The sequence below is a fragment of the Argiope bruennichi genome, chromosome 1 (genome assembly GCF_947563725.1).
Source record: "Argiope bruennichi chromosome 1, qqArgBrue1.1, whole genome shotgun sequence".
NCBI lineage: Eukaryota > Metazoa > Arthropoda > Arachnida > Araneae > Araneidae > Argiope > Argiope bruennichi.
In genome coordinates this window covers 101,264,832-101,289,743 of record NC_079151.1, presented here as the reverse complement: position 1 = coordinate 101,289,743, position 24,912 = coordinate 101,264,832, and the positions used below count along the sequence as shown (strand labels likewise).

The window sequence follows — 24,912 nt, the reverse complement described above, 5'->3', positions numbered from 1 at the left end:
TAGAAAACATCCTTGTAAATTTTCATGTATTATTCCGAAATAATTATTATATTAACAATAAATATTATAGATCTAAATAATATAATTAATGAAGAAATAAATATTCACAGTACTATCAGAATTTTTAATTAAAATCAGTTACAATCGTTTGCAAACAATAATGAATTAAATGATTGAAATTTTTTAAACATTCAATTAATTAATTACTTTCGTTTTTAAATATCTCTTTAATATTCATGCATATTTTTTCTATCTCTGAAACTCTATGGGAAAATAAAAGAAAAAAAATTATTCTGATAAAAGTAAATCTCGCAATAAAGCTATAAGAGCAAAAAAAAAAAAAATGTAACATTTACGCCACACCAAAAATATTTCATGTTGATTAAGGAAAGATGTTTAGTTTTTTTTCCGGGCACTCCAGGAATACAACCTATTTCAACATTAACCCAGTCTCGTTTTTGCAATTCATACACAACCCCGGTTTCATCACATGCCTACGTCATCCCATTTCGCGCACGCGCATTGACGTGCGACCTCTCCTGTCGACGAGAACGATCCCCACAGTCGAGCTACTCTGGTCGTGTGCTGCCGGGTACAGTGAAGAATCCACGATGAGAACCTCAAAATAGTCACCCTAAAAGATTCGCTCCCACTATTTATTTACTTTTTGCGTTTGATGCGCAAAAATTAGTTTATTTCGTTATTCTCCCAACCGTTAAAACCAAACGATTCGAACCATTTGTATTTTTTTGTATAAGATCGTTATCTGCTCTTTGATTGATCGTCTGCCTGTTTGTTTTTGTATTCCGAAAAATGAAACTTGAAGTCAAAGAGTAAGATAGAGAGAGAGTAAGAGACAGTGTCTGCTATCGTCTTCTGTGGTGCTATGGAGAGTGTGGTGCTTTCTGGTGCTGATCTCGGCTTGTGGTGTTGTGGTTCGACATGAGGCTTGTGTTGTGCGCGTCAAAAAATGCCTTTGCAGCAAATCCGGGTTACTCCGGCGGATAGAAAGAGTTCTAATGAAAAGGAAAAAGTTAAATATGATACTAAGGTAAGTACAATATCCATGAATGAAATACCGAAACTGATTTTTTTCCCCCAAGCTATGTTGCCTTGTTTTTATCCAGAACGGATAATAAAATTATGAATGATTCAGCATTATATTGCACTTTCAAGATGGATATGAATTTCTAAGAAATAATTCCGGATTTTTTTTTCTTTTCTTAATTGACTTAATATATCCCTTTTATATTATGATAAAATTTAAACATTTTTTAAAAGTACTATAAATTTTCATTACGATGTATATATAATGGGCATTGGCAGATACTTAAAAAAATTTTGTAATCTTTCAAGATTATTTTTTGTTTCTTACTAATAAGTATATATACCTTAATTAAATTTAGAATAATTTTGGAAGTAAGAAAATGATAGAACTTTTTTCATAAGAAAAACAAAAATCTTATTTAACTAATTTTTTGAAGCATATTTCAGTTATTTTTCAACGCTTATAATGAGAATAGTTTTTAAAAAGTTTAATTTTCAAATGTTTATTTTTTCCGTTACGTATGTCAACTAATGAAAAATATTTGTTATTTTTAAATCTAAGAAAATATTTTCTTTACTTATGAATGAACGGGGTTTCTTTCTCAACGTATTTCCTCTCAGAATTTAAGATTAATTAGCCTCAATTCACGAAAATAAACAAAAAACGTATCATTCATTTATTTGAATGAAAATAGCTCAATTTAAATTAAAATAATTCGATATTATAAAAACTTATTACAACGATTTAGATTTTTATTCTTAATTCTTATCTTTACAATTTTAGTGGCATTGATTCAGCAATATACGTATATATAAAAAAAAACGGGAAATAATTTTTTTTTAAAAATCTTTCTTTGTTTAGAAGGAATAAAAAATTAGAAATGAATCCAAATATTGTTCTAAAAAACTGATTAAATATGAAAATTTTATTTAATAAAAATGTGGAATAAATAGAATTTATATGATTGGATTTCTTTATTTAAAATATGCAATATTTTTTATTTAAATTATTTCAATAAATTGTTTTTAATATTATATTATTTATGGAATTTTGATTTAGATTTGAATCATTTTTTAAAAAATTCAGGATTTCTTTATTAAATTTTTTTTTTCTTTTTAATGTTGTACATCAAGTTTATCAGTATAGGAAGTCAACAGTAGTGATTCCTTATCATAAAAATAAAAATCAGCACATTATTACTGAAAAGATGCTAATCTTATAATAACCATTCGTATAATATTTAATGTGCATTACTACGTCATTGCAGCAGATTTTTTTTTCTTTATAACTACAGCAAATTATGACTTCTCTGAGAAAACAAACAATGCTTGGCATTTTAAATGTTGATTAAGCGATTTGAGCCATCTTTCCTGATGAATATTATGAAAATCTCGTATCTTGACAATGTAATCACTTTTAAGAAAAATCTTGGATGCTAGCTTACACTTGAATATTTTTATAATTTATTCAGATTTATAAATCTAATCACATGTAATTAGAATAACAAGTTCAAAAAATTCATTTTGTCTACATTATCTGTTAATGAACTTTATCTATGTTAGTATTTTTAATAAAATACCGAAGTATTTTCAGGAATTCAAACTCTTTTGTAAATGCATTAAATATTAGTACTGCATACAAATTAATACTTTTATGCGATGCAATATGACATTTAGGACAAAATAATAAATTACATAGTTTTTTTCAAACACAAATTTTTTAATATTATTATTTTTTGAACAAAATAATAACTGAGATATATGGGAATTTAAATATTGCATCGATATTTAAACTTCCATGCGAGTTTAAACATTCAGTAATGTCCTTTAGACCATTAAATATACGATAATTTAATTGAAATTCCTGCCTTTGCTTTAAAACGTTAATTTTTTTTCTTTAGATTTAAGTGCAATATATAATGTTCTAAAAACTTCCAATTATAGTTAAATCTTCGAACCCTTATTCCAGGAATTTTCTAAAATTAAATATTTAATTTGAATTTCTCATAAAAATAATCTATTCTTCAAAAATATTATTTTCTGTTGGATATGCTGCGTTCATTGATATTTTTTCATTCTGTCAGAATAAACATTACGCAATAACTAAACGCGGGAAACCAGTCATGTGACCTTTGGCAAAATTATCAACAAATGATTCTTAATTAAGATATTTGAAAGCTTGCCAGGATTTTAAGATTTGGAAGCTCCTAATCACTTTTTCTTTCATTTTTTAAGTGTTAATCACTTTAGAACAAATGGTTTTAAATTTGATTATTAAATCTCTGCTTCATTTAGAATAGAAAATAATCTATATTTTATTTTATTCTAGATTGTGCTTGAATGATTTATATGAATCTTCGATAATTAATATTCTTGTCGCTTATACGTATGAATGTGACGCATTCATATCGAAATTTGGTAACAGAATTATCTTTATTTTGTTATTATTTTCAAATTATATTTTTCTTTTAAACATCGTTTGATCATTTTTGCGCATCTGAAAAATTTCATTCGTCACTTATCAACTTAAAGTCGTATTTTATTTTTATTTTATCGTTTTCATTTATAAAATCGCTTGTATATCTTGTTGTGTTTTGTGTATACAATTCAAATTATTTCTGTCAAAATTCAAATATTTTCATTTTTGAAGTTACAATCCTTTCTAGTAATCAAAGAATGCACATACAGCTGTAATTAATGATAAAAAAGATAATTTTCCGTTTAATTGTGATAGAAATAAAATTAATATTAGAATAAAAAATAATAATAATATTTGTTCAATTTTACCCTTTAAATTTAATATCATTACAGGTTTTCTTTTACATAGCTGTTTCATATAAATTTTTCCCCTAATATTTATTTTTTAAAATAAAATAATCATTTAATATTTCACGTGTATCCCTGCATTACCGCTTATTATTTGAAAATTAATAATGAATATATTTACTTTCTTTCACGTTTCTGTTCTGTATTTTGATAAACGTGCAGCTGAGCTGGTAAGATAACTGTATGGACGCACCGTTAATATTTATCATAAAACTTTTAATGATTCCTTTTTTCTTGAGCAGTGTTTCGTCTGTGGTATTAGGATGCAATAAATTCCCTCGACCAATCTACTTTTCTGAAGTATTAACTCACCTGCTCAATAGTGCCATTTATGGTTTCTTTTCTTAGCTTAACAAATATTTTTAACCTGCGCAATATAAAAGCTACAGTAAGAACTAAACAAAATACAGAAAACAAACATGAACTCAATTACAAGGTTATATTTGAGAAAATTCATTTCATTGCTTGATTTGAAAACAATTCTGAGAATCTATTCAAGAAAAATGTTTCAAGAAGTGGAAAAAGTTTCTTCGCCACCTATAAACTATTTTATGAAGCTGATATTAATAACATTTTTGAAATCTATTATAAATACAAAAGAATCAATAAAAATAAGAACGCTTTGACGTATCTGCAGACATTTCAAGATTTTTATTTGCCTCTTAAAATAATTCGATATATATTAATTAGTTCCATTAGTTGGAATGCAATTATTAAATTTTTAGTGATAAAATAAGATTTGTTTAAAAATAATCATCTGCTAATCATATTAATAAAAAAGTTAACTGCGAATATTAACTAAATAAAGCAGTTCCTTTGAGCAGTTGCGGTGTCCAAAAGGCAAATAAATAAATTTCCCTCTGATATTAAAAAAAAAAAAAATGTGAAGGAAGTTGTCGCCATTTAATGGCATGCGTTCCCTCATGCGTTAGAAGTATGTATTGTCAACAGTTGGGTCCCTAAAAATTCTTTAGAGTTATCTTTTTCACCGATGTACAGAGTTTTTCAAACTCAGGGAATTCTGTTGTTGTTGTTGTTACTTATGGCACTTGCCATAGACAAGCCCGCTGTTCGACGACAACCGATTAGGGAATTCTAAAATGTACAGATTCGTCACAATCTTTATTTCGATTTTTTTTTCTACGCTACAATATTTTCTCTGTGTTTCTTATATGAGAAAGAAGAAAAAAAGAGCCTTGCATTCTTAATGAAAGAGAAAGGGATAGAGAAACAAAGATGTCATATTTTACTCAGCGGTTTTAATTAAATATGAAATTATCATCAAATCCGGAGTAAAGAAGCTTGCATGTATTTAGAAAAGATGAAGTTTTCTCTCTAGACTAAAATAACAATTGGAGTTTTAATATCAGCTTTCAGCATCTGATTCTTATAAGATTCTTTTCTCAAAAGGAGATAATAATAATATGATCAGAAATAAATTGAATTTTTGATAGTAAATCATTAGTTGCTAGGAGAACCATCTAATGAGACTTGTCTCCTTCAAAATATTTTCCTTCTTTATTTATATAACGCTTCCAACGTTTTAAACTTTGTTGGAATAGCTCATGAGAATAAGTTATCGAAATCGCATGTAAAGATCGCAGTGAATTTTCTTCGTTCATTTCTGTAGTTTCAAACAACAGATTTTTCAAACAGGCTTTCAAGTACGGGAATAAAAGCGAGCATACAAGACAAAACAATGAAGATTTATGGTTATGGTATATTTTATTTTAGAAAGTTTTGATCCCTTTTGAAACGCTCCAATATCTACTGACTAGCTATGACACAATTTAAGCTTTATTTATGAGAAAAGATATAGTTTATACTTTAATGTCTGATAGTTTGATGGCATCATGAGCTTGTATTTATATCTAAACACTTTATCTGAAATAAATTATAATCAATATCCCCGGCAAATCAGCTGGTCACCAAAGGCGATTAATTATAAATATTCTATTAAAATTAAAATAGATGGGGATGAATCTGGACTTAGCCGAATTAACGCCGAATGGCAACAAATCAACGAAGTGTTTAGTAGACAATGCATTGAATAAGCCCTACTGTTCTTTGAAATTCATTCGTATTTCACAGATAATTCACATGAGGGAGTTTAGTATATGGTAAATCATAAAATGCAACTATCTTAACTAAAAATAAAGACCCATTTGTGTATGTCCTTTGCTATTTTATAGAAAAACCGGTATTGTGATATTTGGTACAAATGTATATTGAAAAATGGTATTGCATTTCTTGGAGCGATTTATTAGAATATAAATGGCTCCAAGCGCTAATAAATATTAATTAATTAAAACATTTTAGCTTTTTTGTAGTATTCGAACATACTAATGCAAAAACTTAATCATTTGAAATCATTTGTCTTTTCTCCTATCACAAAATCAATCATTTAAAGAGATTTCTTTTAATGATATCAATTATTTGTTTTTTTTTTAATTTCAATAAATTTTTAAAGAAATCTTCGGATTTCAATCGAATTTTTTAACTATCGCGAAAACTAAGCCGCTTTCACTTTTTTTTTACCAAATCATTTAATCATATTATTTTTTACATTTTTAAAGCTATGGTTAGCAAAATTGCCCTCTTTCAAATTTAATTATATTAATTCAAAGATAAATTTCCATTTTCCTGCAGTATTTTTTTTACAATATAAAATATATATTTTTTTAATTCATGCACATTGAAGGAAATGATTATTCATTCGATAAGATTAATATTTTAAAATTTTCTCTCGATCAATTACAAATTCATACTTATTATAATAGATAATATACATTTATTTATTGCATAACTAACTAATTATAAATTTCTACTTTCACTTCTTTATTATTATAACTAAGATTTTTTTCCAAACATTTTCAGCTTGAAATAACGGAAAAAACCATTTTACTTTCATTTACTTTCTCTTTTACTCTTATTTTAAAAACACATATTTTTAAAATTTATTATTTGGAAAATCATTATAACTAGCTCTTGTTAAAGAATATATTTTTCTTTATGTTATTTTTTGAAATGTATTTCAAATAATTTCCGTTATTTTCAGCTTGAAATAACGGAAAAAACCATTTTACTTTCATTTACTTTCTCTTTTACTCTTATTTTAAAAACACATATTTTTAAAATTTATTATTTGGAAAATCATGATAACTAGCTCTTGTTAAAGAATATATTTTTCTTTATGTTATTTTTTGAAATGTATTTCAGGTTATTTAGTTTAGTTTTCCAAGGCAATGCCTCTTTTTATTCAACAGAAATTATCACTTAGAAATTTTGCATCTTTTCCTACCTTCTGATTTTGTTTAACTGTGCCTAGATATTTCATTCATATTAAAAGACTATTTCTCATACGCATGGAGGGAAAAAGGTGATTTATTTTCGTATAAATTTACATTTTTATCAAATTCGTAACATTTCTATAACTTATATTATTACAAACAAAGGAAAAATTTCAAATTGTAATATACAACTTATTTGTAGGGAAAAAGTTAGTTCCATAGGCTATAATATATTTGATGAAAAACGAATTTTAAAATATTTCTGTGTAACGTCAGCGTTCTTTTTGCCATGATTTTATATTTTATGATCAAATATTCTACTCTTATTGCTTATATCAATACTGAATAAGGTCTTAAAAATACTTTAAGGCCACATTAACTCATGATTACCAAAACTAATCTTTTAATACTTTCCGTCTTCATTATCACAAAATATAACGTAACACTCTAAAATGGTGCATCAGCTTTTATATTCCAGCAAGCAGTAGAGTCCGATATTTCATTTCACACAAAAGGAATAGAAGTCAGATAATGTGTATAAAAAATTAATCGATGCACGTGAGGAACCCTGAATGCATGTATCGATCTTTGTAATTTTTTCACCTCGTGTTTGCTCAGCTAGAACCATTTGTCAATCGTTATTTCCAGATTCGACCAAATCACGTCTCTTCAGTGTCACGTCCTTATCGGGAAAATCTTCTTCATATTCGAAAAAATGGGGGGGAAGGGGGAAGGAAATCTTAGTATTACTAAGTCTCAAAAAGAAGTATGAAAAAAATCAATGCGTTATAAATAATATTGTAATTGTTTTTGTGTTATTTAAAGTATATCAGTAGTAATATTGAGGTCAGTGTCATGTTTTGTAAATTTGAGTCATTTAATATCAATATAATATACGTCTCTAATCTTTATGGAAAGATGACTTTTATGATCTGGTTGTATGTAACATGATCTAGTATATGTTTGTGACGGTTTAAATGCAAATAAAAAACGTTGCAATTGAGTGATATTATTGGAAATTCGATATGAGTTTAATGTGTTAATATTTAACCTTTAAAATATTAAACATGAAGTATCTATTATACTCGATTTATAAAATAAAGAATATAGAAAGGCATTGTATTATATCCAGCGATTTAGATTTTTAACATAATTATATGAGATGTTTTATATTCATGCATAAGTAAAAGCAAACATTTAAAAAGAATAAGCTTTTATTTTTTAGGGTATTCGTTTAAAGGGAAAAGTTTAAATTGAAAAATCTGTCATGTCGGTAATGCTATTTAATAGCACTATGAAAAATATATTTCATTCTTTCATTTGATGGCTAATAACAAGAAAATGAATTAATTTTTTTAAATTTCATATCATTCAGCAAAAACAAGAAAAAAAGTGCAGAAATATGATTTTTGCCATAGTAAAAAAAAATGTTCAATTTCTTCAAACCCTTTTTAACTTTTTTTTTCATAATCGCATAGAATTTTATATTCCATATAGAATATAAAAATCAAAATAGAATAAATAAAAGATTTTTAATAAATAGATAATGAATCAAATCATAATATTTAATAGGATTATACACAAAATAAATATAAACCAAAAAGAAATCACATTGGATTCATTAAATCAATTTTTAGTGAATCATATGAATAGTAAAGAAATTAATTAAATCTAGATTTAAAAGATCAAAATTAAATAGAAAAATCAAAGAATTAATTAGCTCTCTGTTTGATTTGCTCCTTTTATATTCTATTTAAATGACACTTTTCCGTTTTGAAAATGTGCTACTTTTTAAATTCAATTAAGAAATCATAATATACATGATAATTTTGTGTTTAATTTTTGTTTTTATTTATAAGGTCTTTGAATGATTTAATTTAAGTTTAAGAATTCTAAAAGTGATAATTCTTTGATCGTATGAGTACGGCGGTTAATGAATTCAACCCAAAAGATATTTTATTAAAAGACTTGTTTGCAAAGCATTCAATTTCATCCATTTCTTCCTTGGTGAATAGGTGTTTTTAGTAAATCTTTGTGATGAAACTCATTTTCTTTAAAACAGAAATAAATTTCTATTTGTTTAAATATCTCAAGATATAATTAAAGAAACTACTGAACCGAATAAACAAACCAAAGAAGGCATTCGATCGCAGTGCTTGAAGAGATTTTCTACTATAATACCCTTAAATTATGTCAGAATCCTTTTAAGAAGGCCACGGTCTATGCAGAAATATACGGATGTCTTTTATTTAAATTAATCATTTTATTTTTGGCAAATTGTTCTGGAGTACCTTCTGGAAACGTGTAGGGTAATTTTTCGGATGAATTCCCATCACCTTGTTGGAATTTGAGAGGCGGTATTAAAAAAAGGCATTTTAACATCATTAATATAGCTCTCATTAGCATATCCACATTTAATTCTACTAGGAAACAAAAACAACGCTTATTTATTTAAAAATTTGATCGCGTTTCCTATGGATTTAAAAATGATCATGAGAAATATTCGTTTTACTTATTTGTAACTTAAAAATGTAAGTGTTATTTTATATTCTTCTAACTTTTTTCTTTCTCATTAACGGAGTATACAAAGAAAATATTATAACTATTTAAAAAAAATCGAGATTTTGATGAATTTTAATGTTGTAGACGTTCCTGAGCACGAAAAACACATTTTTAGAATTATGTCTGTCTGCCTGTAAACACAATCACTCAAAAGCGTTTTGAGCCAAATGGATGGTATGGATCTTTACACAATTGTATGGATTTCTGTCTGTTTCTTTTGAATGAAACCCATTCGTAAGAAGTTTGTCAATATGGCTGTACAAGCTCAAGTGAACATTATAAATGCAAAGCTTTAAACACTAATGAATAAAATTTGGTACATATTTTAGTATCAAAAGTGTAAATTCTCAAATCCATCCAGGCATTGACCATCTGTAAGTTCCCAGTTCTGTATGCTTGTGAACACGCCAACTCAAAAACGCAATGAATTATATAAATGAAATTTGTACATAGTTTTATCTCTGATAGTGAAGATTCATATCAAAGTCCAGATAAAATCTCCTACAGGGTTGGTCGTATGAATATTTGCACGAATATAAACATTATGACTCAAAATGCAGTGACTTAGATAAATGAAATTTAATATGTGATTTTCTTTTGAAATATGCGAGAATGCTTGACATGCCACTCCTGCTGATTTAAAAAAAATTATGTTGGATATTTAAAACAATTTATCAAAAATTGAATAAAAATTTAAAATGTCTTAAATTTTATTTAAAAATAAAATAAATAAAAAAGGAGAGGTATTTGCTGTAACTGCGAAAAACTCTTTCGATATTTCGAATTTTAAAATGTATTTCAAATAGTAGTTCTAAGAATGTGACATTAAAATTTTTTTTTATTATTTTTTTTTATAAACCCAAAAAAATTGATTAGAAATCCAATCCAGTCACTTCTCCATTTTTCGTAAAAAAACAAACAAAACAAAAACGCTAACGAGACACAAACTAGAAATCATTGTTGTATAAACCCAAAGCAATTGATTATAAATACAAGCCAGTCATTTGCCACTGTTCGCAAACAACAAAACAAATAAGCTATTGAGACATAAATTAGACATATTTTTTGTATAAACCCAAAACAATTGAATAGAAATCCAAGCCAGTCATTTCCCATTTTTCGCAAACAACAAAATAAATAAGCTATCGAGAGACGGATTAGAAGCAACTTTTGTATAAACCCAGAACAATTTATTAGAAATCCAAGCCAGTCCCTTCCTCATTTTTCGTAAAAAAACAAACAAAACAAAAAATCTAACGAGACACAAACTAGAAATAATTTTTGTATAAACCCAAAACAATTGAATAGAAATCCAAGCCAGTCATTTCCCATTTTTCGCAAACAACAAAACAAATAAGTTATCGAGAGACAAATTAGAAGCAACTTTTGTATAAACCCAGAACAATTGATTAGAAATAAAAACTAGCCATTTCTCCATTTTCCACAAAAAAAAAAGCTATCGAGGCACAAATTAGAAATAATTTTTGTATAAATCCAAAACAATTGATTAGAAATCCAAACTAATCATTTCTTCATTTTTCACAAAAAGAAAAAAAAATCGAGACACAAACTAGAAATAATTTTTGTGTAAATCCAAAACAATTGATTAGAAATCTAAGATAATAATTTCTCCATTTTTTGCAAAAAAAAAAAAAAAAAAAGCTATCGGGACACAAACTAGAAATAATTTTTGTATAAACCCAAAACAATTGATTAGAAACCCAAGCTAGTTCATTTCCCCATTTTTCGAGAAAAAAAAATGCTATCGAAACACAAAGTAGAAATAATACCTTCCTATCAATAGAATTAATGAATCTCCTCAAATAACGGGAAATGAAACGATTAGGATGACACATGAAGTATTTCGGAATCGAGGAAATGGAAGCGAACAGCCTTCAAATATGCCAATTTTTGAAGATGAGGCAGCGGAAAAACATTTCTCCTGCACAATGCATAGAGGAGGAAGAATAATGTAGAGTAACAGACGCAGAATAATAATTTCTCACGTGGTTTTCCATTGCTGAGCGATTATTTCGAAATTGTCACATGATATAGAATCTTATTCATTTATCGCCGGAAATATTTTTATAGAGGTGTTCTGTTTACAAATACACAGAATTAGTGTCTGATGCTTGTAACTATATTTGCCTAATTTATATATTTCCAGTGATTTGGGAAGTTGATTGTAAATAAATTTATAGCTTGCAATTAATTTTGCAGAATTCAGAGAGATTAAAACAGTTTTATGTTGTTGTTGCCTATCTCCCTTGGATTGAACACCAATTCAAGGAGATCAGGGAAAGAGGGGTGCAGTAGCTTCTGAGGATAAGGAACCCCCTGAGTACCCGAGAACAAAAGTTTGACTTTAGCTCATATGAAGATGACACTCACACACTTGCGTAACTCATTTTTACAGGGTGGCTCTTTCACACACCTCACAGACAGAGCACAGGGGGGCGAACAACCATGCCGGAACCAGGACTCGAACCCGGGACGCCCAGATCACGGGTAAGACGCGCTACTCCTATGCCAGGACAGTTTTATTATTCTATTAAGATGGAAAAAAATCACCTTTACCCTTAAAGCAAATTTTTCTTAGCATAAGGTTTGCTTTTTTTTTCCTTCTGATGAAATTCGGATAGTTCATTCTATTTTAAAGTCACATGTATTTAAATTTTTGACAATGAATTGAGTCATTTATTCTATTTATTTACATAGTTCCTGATGAAAAACAATAGCTCTTTAAGGAAAAAAGTTCTCATCAAGCAGAAAATATTTTCCTTGGCCATTATCCTACCAGAGATAAATTAATTTATATATTTTTTAAAAGAGAAATTACATATAAATTATAACTTATATAAAATGGAGTTGGAACAAAAATATCAATTAAATTCTAGATAAATTCGATCAATCTGTAACATTGCATAGAAAAATATTTTTAAGTTTATAATCACATATAAATAATTTATAGAATTTATTTAATTTTTATATTTACAGCGAAATAATCGATCCTAAATTAATATAAAGTTAATTATAAAAGAACGATTTTTTACATAGGTTGCCATCTGCTTTTTTCTTAATTTGGAACTATATTTAAGTACTATTTTCTAAATATTTTTCTGTGTTTTATCTTTCTTTATATATCTGAAATTATAGATACTTAGATAAAGAAAGTCTTATTATATTTCTGCAATATAAATAACACATTCTTTATAATGTTTTTGAAAAATAATACCCATTCTCATGAATCATTTCTGCTGTCTATTTTTTAATCAGGAAAATATATTGTAAAATATCCAATTCCAATCGCATCTTAAATAATTTTTTCTGGCAAAGTTTTAAGAAATTCGCATTCTTTTTAAAGTTCCATAGAGCCAAAATTTAGAAATTTCACTTCAGTTAATTTTATCAATAAAACTTTTACACGTGGAAACCTTACACGTGCATTACCAGGAAAACACTACTGTCTTTTTTTATCTCACAAATTTGTTTTTCTCAGTCAAGAGAAATGTTAAAATTTTGCAACAGCTCTTAACAACATTTAGCAATTACACTTAAAATCGACTCGTCCATTCAGCAGATTTCAACAGATTCACTTTTGCGGTTTCTCGTTTTCACAGCTGTTTAATTCTTAACAAACTTAGCACAATTCAACGAAATTATCAATAATACCACTTTGACTAAAGGGAAATTAAATGAAATGCTGGCTGCAGATATCATCGGCAAATGTTATTTTAGTTTCCTTGTCCATTTGGTCAGAACAAGATGAGAACATGTCCGATTTATTCACCCTTGTCATCATCTCATGGATCATTTTACACGGTAATTCGATTAATTATATAAGACTGTATTATTCTTAATTCGTGGATACTATACAAATATTATATAAATAATTTATTCATGAATTACAATAATTTTGATATTTCCTAGTGTTCTAAAATATCCACCTTTATATTTAAATAGCTTATAATTCATAATAAGATGTAACAATTTCTTTCAATGTATAAACTATAAGAACGTTTAAAATAGTATCTATCAATCAGTTTTTAACATGCCATTTATTTATATATATTATATATCAGAATCAGCTTAATACGCTACATTTTTACCAAATAGAATGATTCCATGCGTTATTTTGAACATTCAAACGTTAAACCACATGTATAAATTTTCTTTTTCTTAAAAAAAAATAATGCTGATACATCGCTGAAAATGCTGCAACGGTATAAATTTATTTTTCCTAAACAAAATTATCTTTAGGCAATACAATGTGTAAAAATGATATTTATTTCAGTATCAAAAGCTCAATATTATTCTCATTTTCAGATTTTCCATTTCTTCAATTGATCTGGTGAATCATCTTTTGTCTGAAGTTTTTTAATCTTCTAATATACACTTATAACTCTTTTTGCCCTTGTATTCTTTTTTAACTTCTCCACATTTTTAATCTGACAAACATATATTATTTTGCTCTCAAAGAAAAACAACATTATAAGGAAGAGAAATCAAAATTTTCATTAGGAAAAAAGAAAACAGAATTGGTTGCTTATTGTGACTCAAATCTTTTAGAAAATAATTCTATTTTATCTTTTTTCAATAAGTTACTTTTTTTAATATTTTGAAAACCCAACCACAAGTATAATAATTTATTTAGTTTCGTATACTTTTTATTATTTTTCGTATTTGAATGTTAACTACTAATCAACTTTTTCGTTTAGAATTTTGATAATGTTTATTTTAATATCTACTATGGTGGATTTATTTACATTAATTTGTGTTGACCAAATCTTAAATTATTTGACTAAAAATTAAAAGTGATACGTAGCAATCTATTACTCAATTCTTCTTCTACAGAAATAGGATTTTCTGTTATAAATGCCAGGTTTACACTCGGACAATAAACAGCGCATGTGCAGAAAGGGTCTGATTTATGTTTGTCACAATTTCATAAGTTAGAACCAGGCTTTCCATGTTTGGCAATAAATTGCTGTTTTGGTGTCCCTAAATTTTTCTTTTTCACTGCGTATCGTATTAAAATTAGGAATATTTACACAAAGAAGCATGGTAAAATATAAAATAAAAAAATGATCAACATACCTAAATTAGGAAAATTATAGAAGAGATATGGCAAACAAAATGAAAAGAGAAACATAACTTCCCAACAGAAAGAACAAAGAGCAAAAAATGTCGGAATTAATCTATAATAAGTGATTAGTTTTTTCACACCAAAAAAAACGCCAAATTCCACAAATGCATGCGCAATAAGAAAAAAAATACAATACAACGGTATGTTGTTGTCCCATTGGGACAATTACATGCCATCGACCGAAAAGCATTTTTCAGCTTTTATACGCATGCGCTGCCTAATGGCCGTCTTATAACTGGCCGAGTGTAAACCCGGCATAATAGTTAAAATATTTGATCTTTTTTTTGCAATACTTTGTTAGAATTAATCTTTTATTGCTGTTTCCGTTCATTGCTATTTTTCTGAACTTCTTTTATTTCTATTTTTTAACAATACATTCCTTAAATCTGCTTTTTAAACCAGATGAGTTATAATTCACCATATTAACAACTTTTAACTTGATTTATTTTAACTCTTTTATTAATGAGAAATTGATTATTTTTGTAATTGTTTGTTCAATCTTAAACTTCAGTATTTTTGAGCAAAGTTTAAAATATTTATATAACAAATATTAATAATTTATATAGAAAATGAGTCATCGGCAGGCTTTTAAAAATATCATCTGGTTGAGTTGATATTCTCCTTTTAATTGAAAAGCATTTCAGACGAAGAAAGGATTCGTGTTGCATTTTTCATGAAAGTAATTTCTATATTAAAAATATGAAGCATGAAAATATTCTAATCTCGATCAAATTCTAATCTCGAGTATATCAGTTAGTGATATATAAAATATTTTTAAAATTGAGATGGATTTAAAAAAAGAAATTTATTTAGCATATTGGATTAATTTTATTAATTAACAAAGCAAAATATCTTCTAGTGGTTTGAGATAAAAAAAAATTGGAAAATTTATGATTTATTATTTTAGTTTTGATTATAATTTTCTTGCCTGTTTGTTTCATCGAATGTTTGATAACAACTTACTCTAAGCATCCATTCAGTGATAAAAGTTGGCATAGTACTATCTTTACATAATAATAAAAATCAAGTGAATTATTATTCATATATTATTGTATCTAATGCCACTAAAAGGCAGCGGCGTTACTCAAATGTAGTATTATAGCTCACCACGAACATTTAAAATTGAATTTGATGAATTGGATGATAAAGCCTACTGTTTTGGAAAAGGTTAATTTAGTAACACTTCTTTTTGATAAAATTTTGATAAGTTCAATCTTAGAAGTCAAATTTCCTAAATAAAAGACAATTTTCGTCCTCTAAATTCACAAAGCTGGAACGAAGTACTAAGGTATCCGATTACGTTAAAAATGTTGGTTATCGACTACATTGGCGAATTCTTTTTTTATTATTTTTTCTTGTAGTTCAGACTTTCCTCTTTCCAAAATAGTATTTTCTAGGAAAAGGAAGGCCTGACCTATCATCCAGGAGAATTTTAAACAATTTTTAAGCTAAAATGTGTCTTTAACTTCAATTTTCTCAAACTTTAATTTTCATAAAAATTCTCCACCGTTAACATGATATCTCAAAAACTAATAGAGGTATTTACATAAAATTTTCAGTGTGTGTTTTAAATAATATGGGCAATGAAATGAAGCGAAAGTTTTATTCTTGGTAAAATACTTTTTCATTTATTGATGTTTTTAGAAAAATTAAGTTGTAAATTTATGGAAAAAATGTATATATACGTATATTTTTACCCATAACTTCTTTGCATCTCAAAATGTTTCTTAGATTTTGTTTCATTTCATTCATCATTATATTCTATAACTCGTGTACAGAGAAAAATAGGATTGCTGCATTACAATTTTGTATAGAGTGCTAACCGTTTTGGTTAAATTTCATTAAAATTTACTACAAATTTTCCTATTTTTCAAAATATATTATATTTTCAAATATTTTTTTGTATTTATAGTGTTTATAATTGATAATACATCTAAAAACCATAAATAGTTTTTTAAGAAATCCAGTTTTTCAAAAATATTCCTTCGAACGTAGTCGGATACCTCGGTTTTACTCGGTTCCGTACCAGTAAGTTTGTAAAATGTGCCATTACACTTAAACTGTGTTGCTCGCTTAAATTTCAATCGTCTCGCATATGCCAACCAGTTTAATACTCATGTTAAATTAATGCAAAAATCTCAATTACTAATCAGTAATCATCAATCTATTACGAAATAAGATTCTAAAAAAATATTTGGAGGATTAAGGAATCACCATTTGAAGCTCATATTCTCACCCGATTAATATGTACCATACTCCATGGCAACCTAAACGCTAGCGTGTAATTGAACCTAATGTATCCTGAATCCATTAATAATACTTGATAAGTACCTCTATGATCAACAGAACGTGAAAATGCTGTCATGCACAAAAGTAGGTGGTTTGTTTTATGTCAATGCAGTTGTAGCAAAAGCAGGTTGCAAAAGTTAATATTAATAAATCTCCTTCGGAACTTCATTAAATAGTAGAACAGTTAATTTAGACTTACCTTTTGGCTTGATTCAATTAATTTCCAATTCATCAATGTCTGTGTTGTTAGGTATTGAATCTAAATGATATTAAGGCATTGCGGATGAACCATGAGTTTAGTCTTGAAAATTGGTAGAACAAACAGAAAAGAAAACATCATTTATTGCTAGATCTATCTATAATAGTCGATGCTTTTGTTGCATATGGCACTTGTCACTGATAAGCCCTCTGATGAAGGCAGCGATTTTAAGCATCTCTTTTTTCAGTAGCGCCATATAGGGCCAAGAGTGCTTCTTAGCTACTCATGCGTCACAGCCCTTTTCACGGGGAGGGTCTCTTTCATGCATTTCACTCACTCATTCACAGATCCTAATTTAGACCTAAATCAGAGAACGATCACCTCTGATCCAGTACCCCCAGTGGAGGACTTGGAGGACTTCGTGGCTACGAACGCTTTATACATTCACCAGCCACCATGTACACGTAGATTCTTCGGCCGGCGGGGTTCGAGCTAACAACCTAAGAGATGCGAATGCAACTCTCTACCAGCCAGGCTGTCCCGATTTATAATACATCACAATATATAATATAATACTGTTGTTATATAATACATATAATATAACAACATAACAATTGCTACAAAACATAATCAAACAATATTCCATAGATTTCTATAAATTACAAACGAAAATTAAAATATTGTTTTTTTTCTTTGATGTTTATGTTCGATTTCTAGATGGCTCTCATTACAATATGAGCAAAATAAAGTTTATACTTTGAAAGATTATATGTTACTGAAGCAATCTAACTTTACTCAATCGTTACATGACAAACTTAACAGACCATGCCATTTAATATCCAACTCTGCTTTGCTTTATGCTGTATTGTGACATGTTTTCCTTTTATTTCTATAAACTACGCGTGCGAAATGGACTTCAAAATGAAATTGGCTCTGTCTATTTGACATGTGCTATATAAGTAGCAATGAATTATTATCATTTTAAGTGTAAAAATACAAAATATATTTGATATGATTTTAAGATTTGATCTGATTTAATTGTTAAACTGGATGGCATTTTCTACCATGTCTCAAGTAAGGAATCTGAATTCAGTCTTGATTTCATGATCGGAAGGTCGCGAGTTCAAAACCGGATACCATGGGCTATCTTGCGTATATACCAAGCTGGGACTCTATCCATTAAATCCTTCCAAGATCCAATGTCCATCAGCTGTTGTGGACAGGAATTAGAAATATCGGTTCAAGTGTCGTCCTAACAAATATTATAAAAATTACACGATATTTCTAAATATTGTCTTTTGTAGTCTCAAAAAAGAGCCTCAATGTGATTAAACTGAACTAATATTATTTTTGTCATTTTCTTGTATATCGGATGCAAAATAATACACAGTAATACACTATTTATATGCTTCTCACTTACACGTCATTTAAATTTTTGTCCTGTTTATCAAAGTCTGATTAATTCGTAAAATACTTTTTTATACGACAAAAAAAACACTATTGTATGCCCCCCCCCATCAATCCTATCTGAAATTCCCTTATTTCCTGCCTCTGTCAGTGTTATCCCTTTCCTAAGGCAGAGAATTTTCCTAGAAAATAAGGATAGACGAAGAATAACACACTTCTCTTCCTACCATTTTCAAATAAAAGTCGAAAGAAAAGCGGAACGTTTGGTAACATCCCATGAATTGTGGTAAACGAATAATGAGAGGTTTTTTTCACTGGTTCGGTCCTTTTAATAAGAATGTCGTATTTGAATTCATATTTTTCTGAATTCCGACATTTCCTCTTTTCTGTATTACTATTCTTTTTATATCTTTAAAGCCTAAACCGCCTCTAAAGAGTGAAACACTTTCACTGAAAAATTGGAATTTTAAAATAGAACATCATTAACAGAAGTAGGGCTGCAAGAATACATTCCGCATAACATTTTAAGAAACTTTTCACTTTTAAATGAAAAACTTAAAATTTCAATTAAACGGACTGTCATTTATATGCCGCTTTACTTCAGTCTTTTGAATATAGTATGCACAATGCTTTAGTACTTTCTTGTATATGCAGTGCATAGAAAGTATTATAATCGGCAAAGAAAGCAAACTCGGGATTTTGAAGAATTTTTAAAAACAAAGCCTCTAGAGAAGTCAGTTCAGTTCAGTTACATTAACGTCCCGTTTTAAAGCAACACTAGCTCTATTTTGGAAGGACCTAGTAATTTTGAACCGTGGTCAGATGACGAGGACGACACTTGAACTGCGACCTGACAAAGATAAGTCAAAAACGCTTTGAATTAGATGGATGAAATTTGGTATTCGATCTTTACACCAAATTTCTAACTTTCTATTAAAGTTTGTGCAAAATCGGTTGAAAGAAAATCTTTTCGCCCGTCCGTTCGAATATAAGCTAATACGATAACTACCAAATGGAAAGAGCTAGATGAATAAAATTCAATGCACATATTTAAATCTATAATGTAGACAGATACCAAATTTTGAGCTAAATCCAAAAAGGGATTAACAGTCTGTCGGTCCGTAAATTCAGAAATATGTATACACGATAACTCAAAAACGCATGACCAGAATATATCAAAATTGGTATGGGATTTTACGACTACAAGTGTTGTTTTATATCAAATTTTAGTTTCAATCGGTTGGGAAAAATGCATCTAAAATACAAATTCTGTTTTGGGATACTATTAACCGCATGCCAGTAATTAATCGCCAAAAACTCGCCAAGGATGATAAGAAAAATTCAGTCAAAGTGCTAAATTCTCGCCAAAAGCTAATACTTCCTAATTATTATACATGCCATGTAAGGCGTTCTTAGGGATGGCACCTTTATGACAAAGTATGCGATTTTCGGATATTGTTAACCTCAAATCAGATATTAACCGCCAAAGATGACATGATACAGTAAATGTTAACTCACTTCAAAAATTAATATTACCTAACTACCATACTCCAATGCCATGCTAGACCTTCTCTGAGATAATACCATTATATGAGAGTATGCGAGAAAGTTTAGGGGAGACTCCGCTGATAGTATTTGATTTCAAACTGCTGTATTTTCTTCTAAATTTTAAATATTTAGAAATAATAAATTAGCGTCAAATATATTTTGCGTATTTCGGCACGGCAACGTCCCATGCTCGCTTTATCTGATTAGTGGAGCAAGGACAAGTGGTTTCTGAAATCAAAACTCACAAGGTTGTTTTGTCAACAAATCCAAGAATGCATCTCATGTTGCCTACATGCTCTGGTGCCAAGTAAACAAAAGAAAAAATAGCGCACGTAACACTTTCTTCCATTACCCCTCATCTGTCAGTAACGTCGTTGAGTAAAGCAGGTAAAGAAAAAAAAATCGAAGTTCTGCTTCTAAAATAAACACGGGGAGAGAGCAGGTTATTTCGGTCAGTTTCCACATCTGAAACGTTTCACTGAACGAAACGTCAACATCAAAATGGCCTTTTGGTTTCAAAAGTACCGGAAAGCGTCGTTGAAACTTTTGTCCCAAAATGAACGACACAAGTCATTATTTTTTTCCAAAAACAAAAATTGCTTTTTTAACTTTGAAGAATTTATTTTGGATTCATTCATCACAAGAATGGTTTCGGCATGCATTATTAAAATTGAGTGAAGAATACTTCGAGTTCAAAAAAGACTCTTTGCATGTATCTGCGTCAACATAAATATTAATGCGAGTTATGAATTGTTTCTCGCAGTTTAATTTGAGTCATAAATCCTCTGACTATGACGTGCAAGTTTTCAGTAATAATGAAAAATGAATAGCGATAAACAGCGGCAGGATTTCATTTATTTTGTTAAAGCATTGTTTTTCGCCGGTATTATTTACTCAAAGTAACAGTTAGGATTAACATTGTATGGTCAGATGTGTGAGACAAAAGCCGCTGGGATGGAAGAAATTCCCTTAATTTTTTATATGGTAATACTTAATATTTTATTTCTTTATCTTTCAGTTTTTATTATGCTAACCATCTGCATTATAACATTAAATTCTGAAAGGCATTTGTTTTTACTTTCTTGTATACTTGGTATCGATAAAAAGTAGCAATCGTCAAAAAATTCGAACTCGAGATTTTGACGAACCTTCATATTTTAAACCCCCCTTATTAGAGAATATTCGTCTGTGTGTCTGCCTATCTGCCTGTAATAACGCTAACTCAAAAACACTTTGAGCTAAACGGCTGAAATTTGGTATATGGTCCTTACACCAAATGTCAGCTTTCTATCAAATTTTGAGTAAAATTCGCTCAAAAGAAATCTGCCAGTTTTGCTGTTCGATAACTACAAAGCGAAATGGTATAGTAAGATAAAATTAGGTACACAAATTTAACGTTTATAGTGTAGAAAACTATCAAAGTTTGAGCCAAATACAATGGGTTGATTGTCTGTCGGTCTGTACTTTCAAAAACATGTTCATAAATTCTTATTTTCAAACCCGACGCATCCGTCATTTTTCTATTAGTCCACTACAGTCACCTCGTCAGTCAGTATCAAATTGAGAATATGTGGAGAATGTTAAGAATTAATTAGTTCTATTATTCTATAATTCTTAAAAGCAAAAGCGATTTAATTTTAAAAGATAGTAATCGCTTGATACTAACTTCACTATTTTAAGAAAATTTGAAGGAAATGCGCTTGATATACCTTGAAATCTTTTATTTAACCTTTTAAAGTGCCATTTGTTTCTAGTCATATTGTTATAATATTTTTAGGCTTGAAATTAGAATAAGAAAAGGGATTCAATTAGAATAAGAAAAGGGATTCATTTAGCTTATTAGATACATTTAATTTGATTAATTAGTTAATTTGGTTAATTAATAATTATGTAACAAATCAAGACATTTTATCTGAGATAAAGAACTGAAGCATCTAAGTTTCTGACTTACTAAAAAAATTTGTCAGCCAACCTACATAATTTCATACAAAGATTGATAAATTTGATTGGAAGCATACTTCCCACGGCCCTAGAAAGGGTTAAATAAAACTAAGTCCTCCTACTTCAAAGAGTATTTTCTGTGACCACGAAGATGAGCAAAAAAGGAATTATTAAATCTTCATAGTTAATGAAGAAGGGTTTTTTTTTTAACATATTGACAATTTTAGTGGTCGCTTACAGTATCGATACTTTACTGTTACAATGCTTTCAACACTAGAATTCGGTCATTTGAGTTGTCAGAGCATCAATTCTGTTATGAAACTGCAGGAAGCAGATGCTCTTACTTGAATTGTCACTTAGAACATCGTCACTTTTCCATAACTAATATCTCAATCAGTAGGCAGGCTAGATGGTTCTTCTATTCGCTTCTGGAATTTGTATAGTAAGAGCTAAAATGCTATGTTTACAATGGTATAATTAAAACTTAAAATATATTAAGTATTAAATATTTTGTAATAAGAATTAGTATCATATATTAGAGCTATAAAGCTTAGAATTAGAATTTCGTAAAAAATAACGAATGGATATTGGATAAAAAAAATGTAATGATAAAACAACTGGAAATATAGCATATGGATATCTTTCAGTTTTTTTACCTGACGTGTTAACTAGGATAGCCATTTAATAATTTGCAATTAGTTCAAATCACATAACTACTTACGAGATACAAAATTGCTTTCACAATGTCTCTCAATAACTATTTGTTTCAAATTTCGTTAGACCAAAAGTTTTATCAAAACAAATTTAATGATGTTTCAACAATGCAAAATCATTCAGTTAAAAAACATTATTTCTTAAAATGCAGTTATCAGTTTTTATAGTCACATTCTAACAGCGATATTAAATATCCTATTTAAAAGTATACTTTCAGGAAACAATAACTATTCTATAATATAATTTTAAAATAAGTTTTAATTGGATTTAAAGTTTCTTTATCACGAATATGTAACATGGATTATTTTGTTTTGATTAAATCCTTGACTCATAAAATCGAGGTCTTGAAGTAGCATTTAATGCATTAAACTATCGACCAGAATCTAATAGCATTATATAGCATTCACCTTGATACTTATTTCAAGAAAGCCTCGTCGTTTCATCATTATTTTATGAGGGGTAGAATAAGCAAATATGTGGTGTAGTTGGTAATTTTAACATTCCGGAAATGGAAGAGCAATGAGTTTGTTAAAAGTTTTATGTATATTTGGGGAAAAATTTTACAAAAGCATTTTAGATGTTGGAATTAGATTATAACGAAAATTGTTTTAGTCTGTTCCAATGCTATGAATGGATCAATGACGTTCATCAAATGCCCCTAAGCCCCCTTCCACTTTAACGGGCGATCTTCACTCAACAAAATATCTATTTTCATTTGTACAAATCGTCATTTAAAATTCTAAGCTCAACAACACCTCATTTGAAACAGTTTTGCTCTAAAATCGGCAATCGCGTCAAAATGCAGCAAAACATGAATTACCTCATAGTCTGTGAATAGATGCTAGAGCGTTCTAAAGGGATCAAATCTTTCTAAAATAAATTATAGCATACCACAAATCTTCATTCTTATTTGATCTCTTTTATTCCCATACTTGAAAGCCAGTTTGAAAAATCTGTTATTTGAAACTACAGAAATGAACGAAGAAACTTCATGGTTATCCTTACATGCAAGTTCGAAAACTTATTCCCATGAGCTATTCCAACAAAGTATGAGATGTTGAAAGCGTTGTATGAACAGAGAAGGAAAATATTTTGAAGGAAACAAGTCTCATTAAGAGATGCTCTTCGCAACTAATGATTTACTTTTAAAATTCAATTTAGTTTTGGTTATATTATTAACATTTCCTTTTGGGTAAAGCAGTTTTATCAGAATTAGGTACTGAATGAAGATATTAAAACTCCAATTAGCATTATATTTTGAAGAGAAAACTTCGCCTTTTCCCAACATATGTAAGTTTTTCCGTCTGATATAAAGATAATTTCTTGTTTAATGAAAATCACTTTATGAGAAAACTATGCTCAACGTCATCTCTTTTTCTCTATATCTTTTTTTTTTTTAATTTGGAATGCAAGTTTCCCATTTTTTTCTTTTCCTTCCGTTCTTTACTGTCTAGTTTACCAGCATTTCTAACAAAAGTTTAGCAAGAATTGTTGTGTTTTCTCTGCACTTTTTTTTTATGTGAAAACAATATCGTTTTTATTTCAGAGGGAAAAATATATATGTTTACAAAGCAAACTAGGAAATTTCCCTTTGAGAAAAATATCTTGAAGGAAAACATTAATCAACTGATTCAAGTGAAAAATTATTGTGAAGGAAAAGAATGACCATTAGATTTTTTTTAATATATTACCATTTCGTTATGATTCTACGATATGATGTTTTTATTCATTCCGTTAGACGTTTTGACACCATTTATAATTTTTCATTCTGATATTTATGATGATAAAATATTTTTGTTGAAAGTTTTCAATTTTTTTATATTTCGTAATGCTAAAATTTCTCATAGATATTGTTTTCGTCTCAAAAATCTCGAATTCTCAAGAGCGTTGCACTGATATAAAATTTACGCAAAAAAACACTTTCGAGAAAAGTTGTTTTTTCA

At 28.5% G+C, this 24,912-nt stretch overlaps 1 protein-coding gene across 1 annotated transcript in view; it reads left to right on the top strand.

Moving 5' to 3' along the window:
* The first annotated feature begins 564 nt into the window (after positions 1 to 564).
* LOC129958018 (E3 ubiquitin-protein ligase MARCHF8-like) overlaps positions 565 to 24,912 on the top strand; it is a 97,342-nt gene continuing 72,994 nt past the window's right edge. Inside the window, exon 1 of the mRNA XM_056070210.1 lies at positions 565 to 1,051. Coding sequence (XP_055926185.1) covers positions 971 to 1,051 — 81 coding nt within the window. The 5' untranslated portion in view covers positions 565 to 970. The remainder of the gene's footprint in view (positions 1,052 to 24,912) is intronic.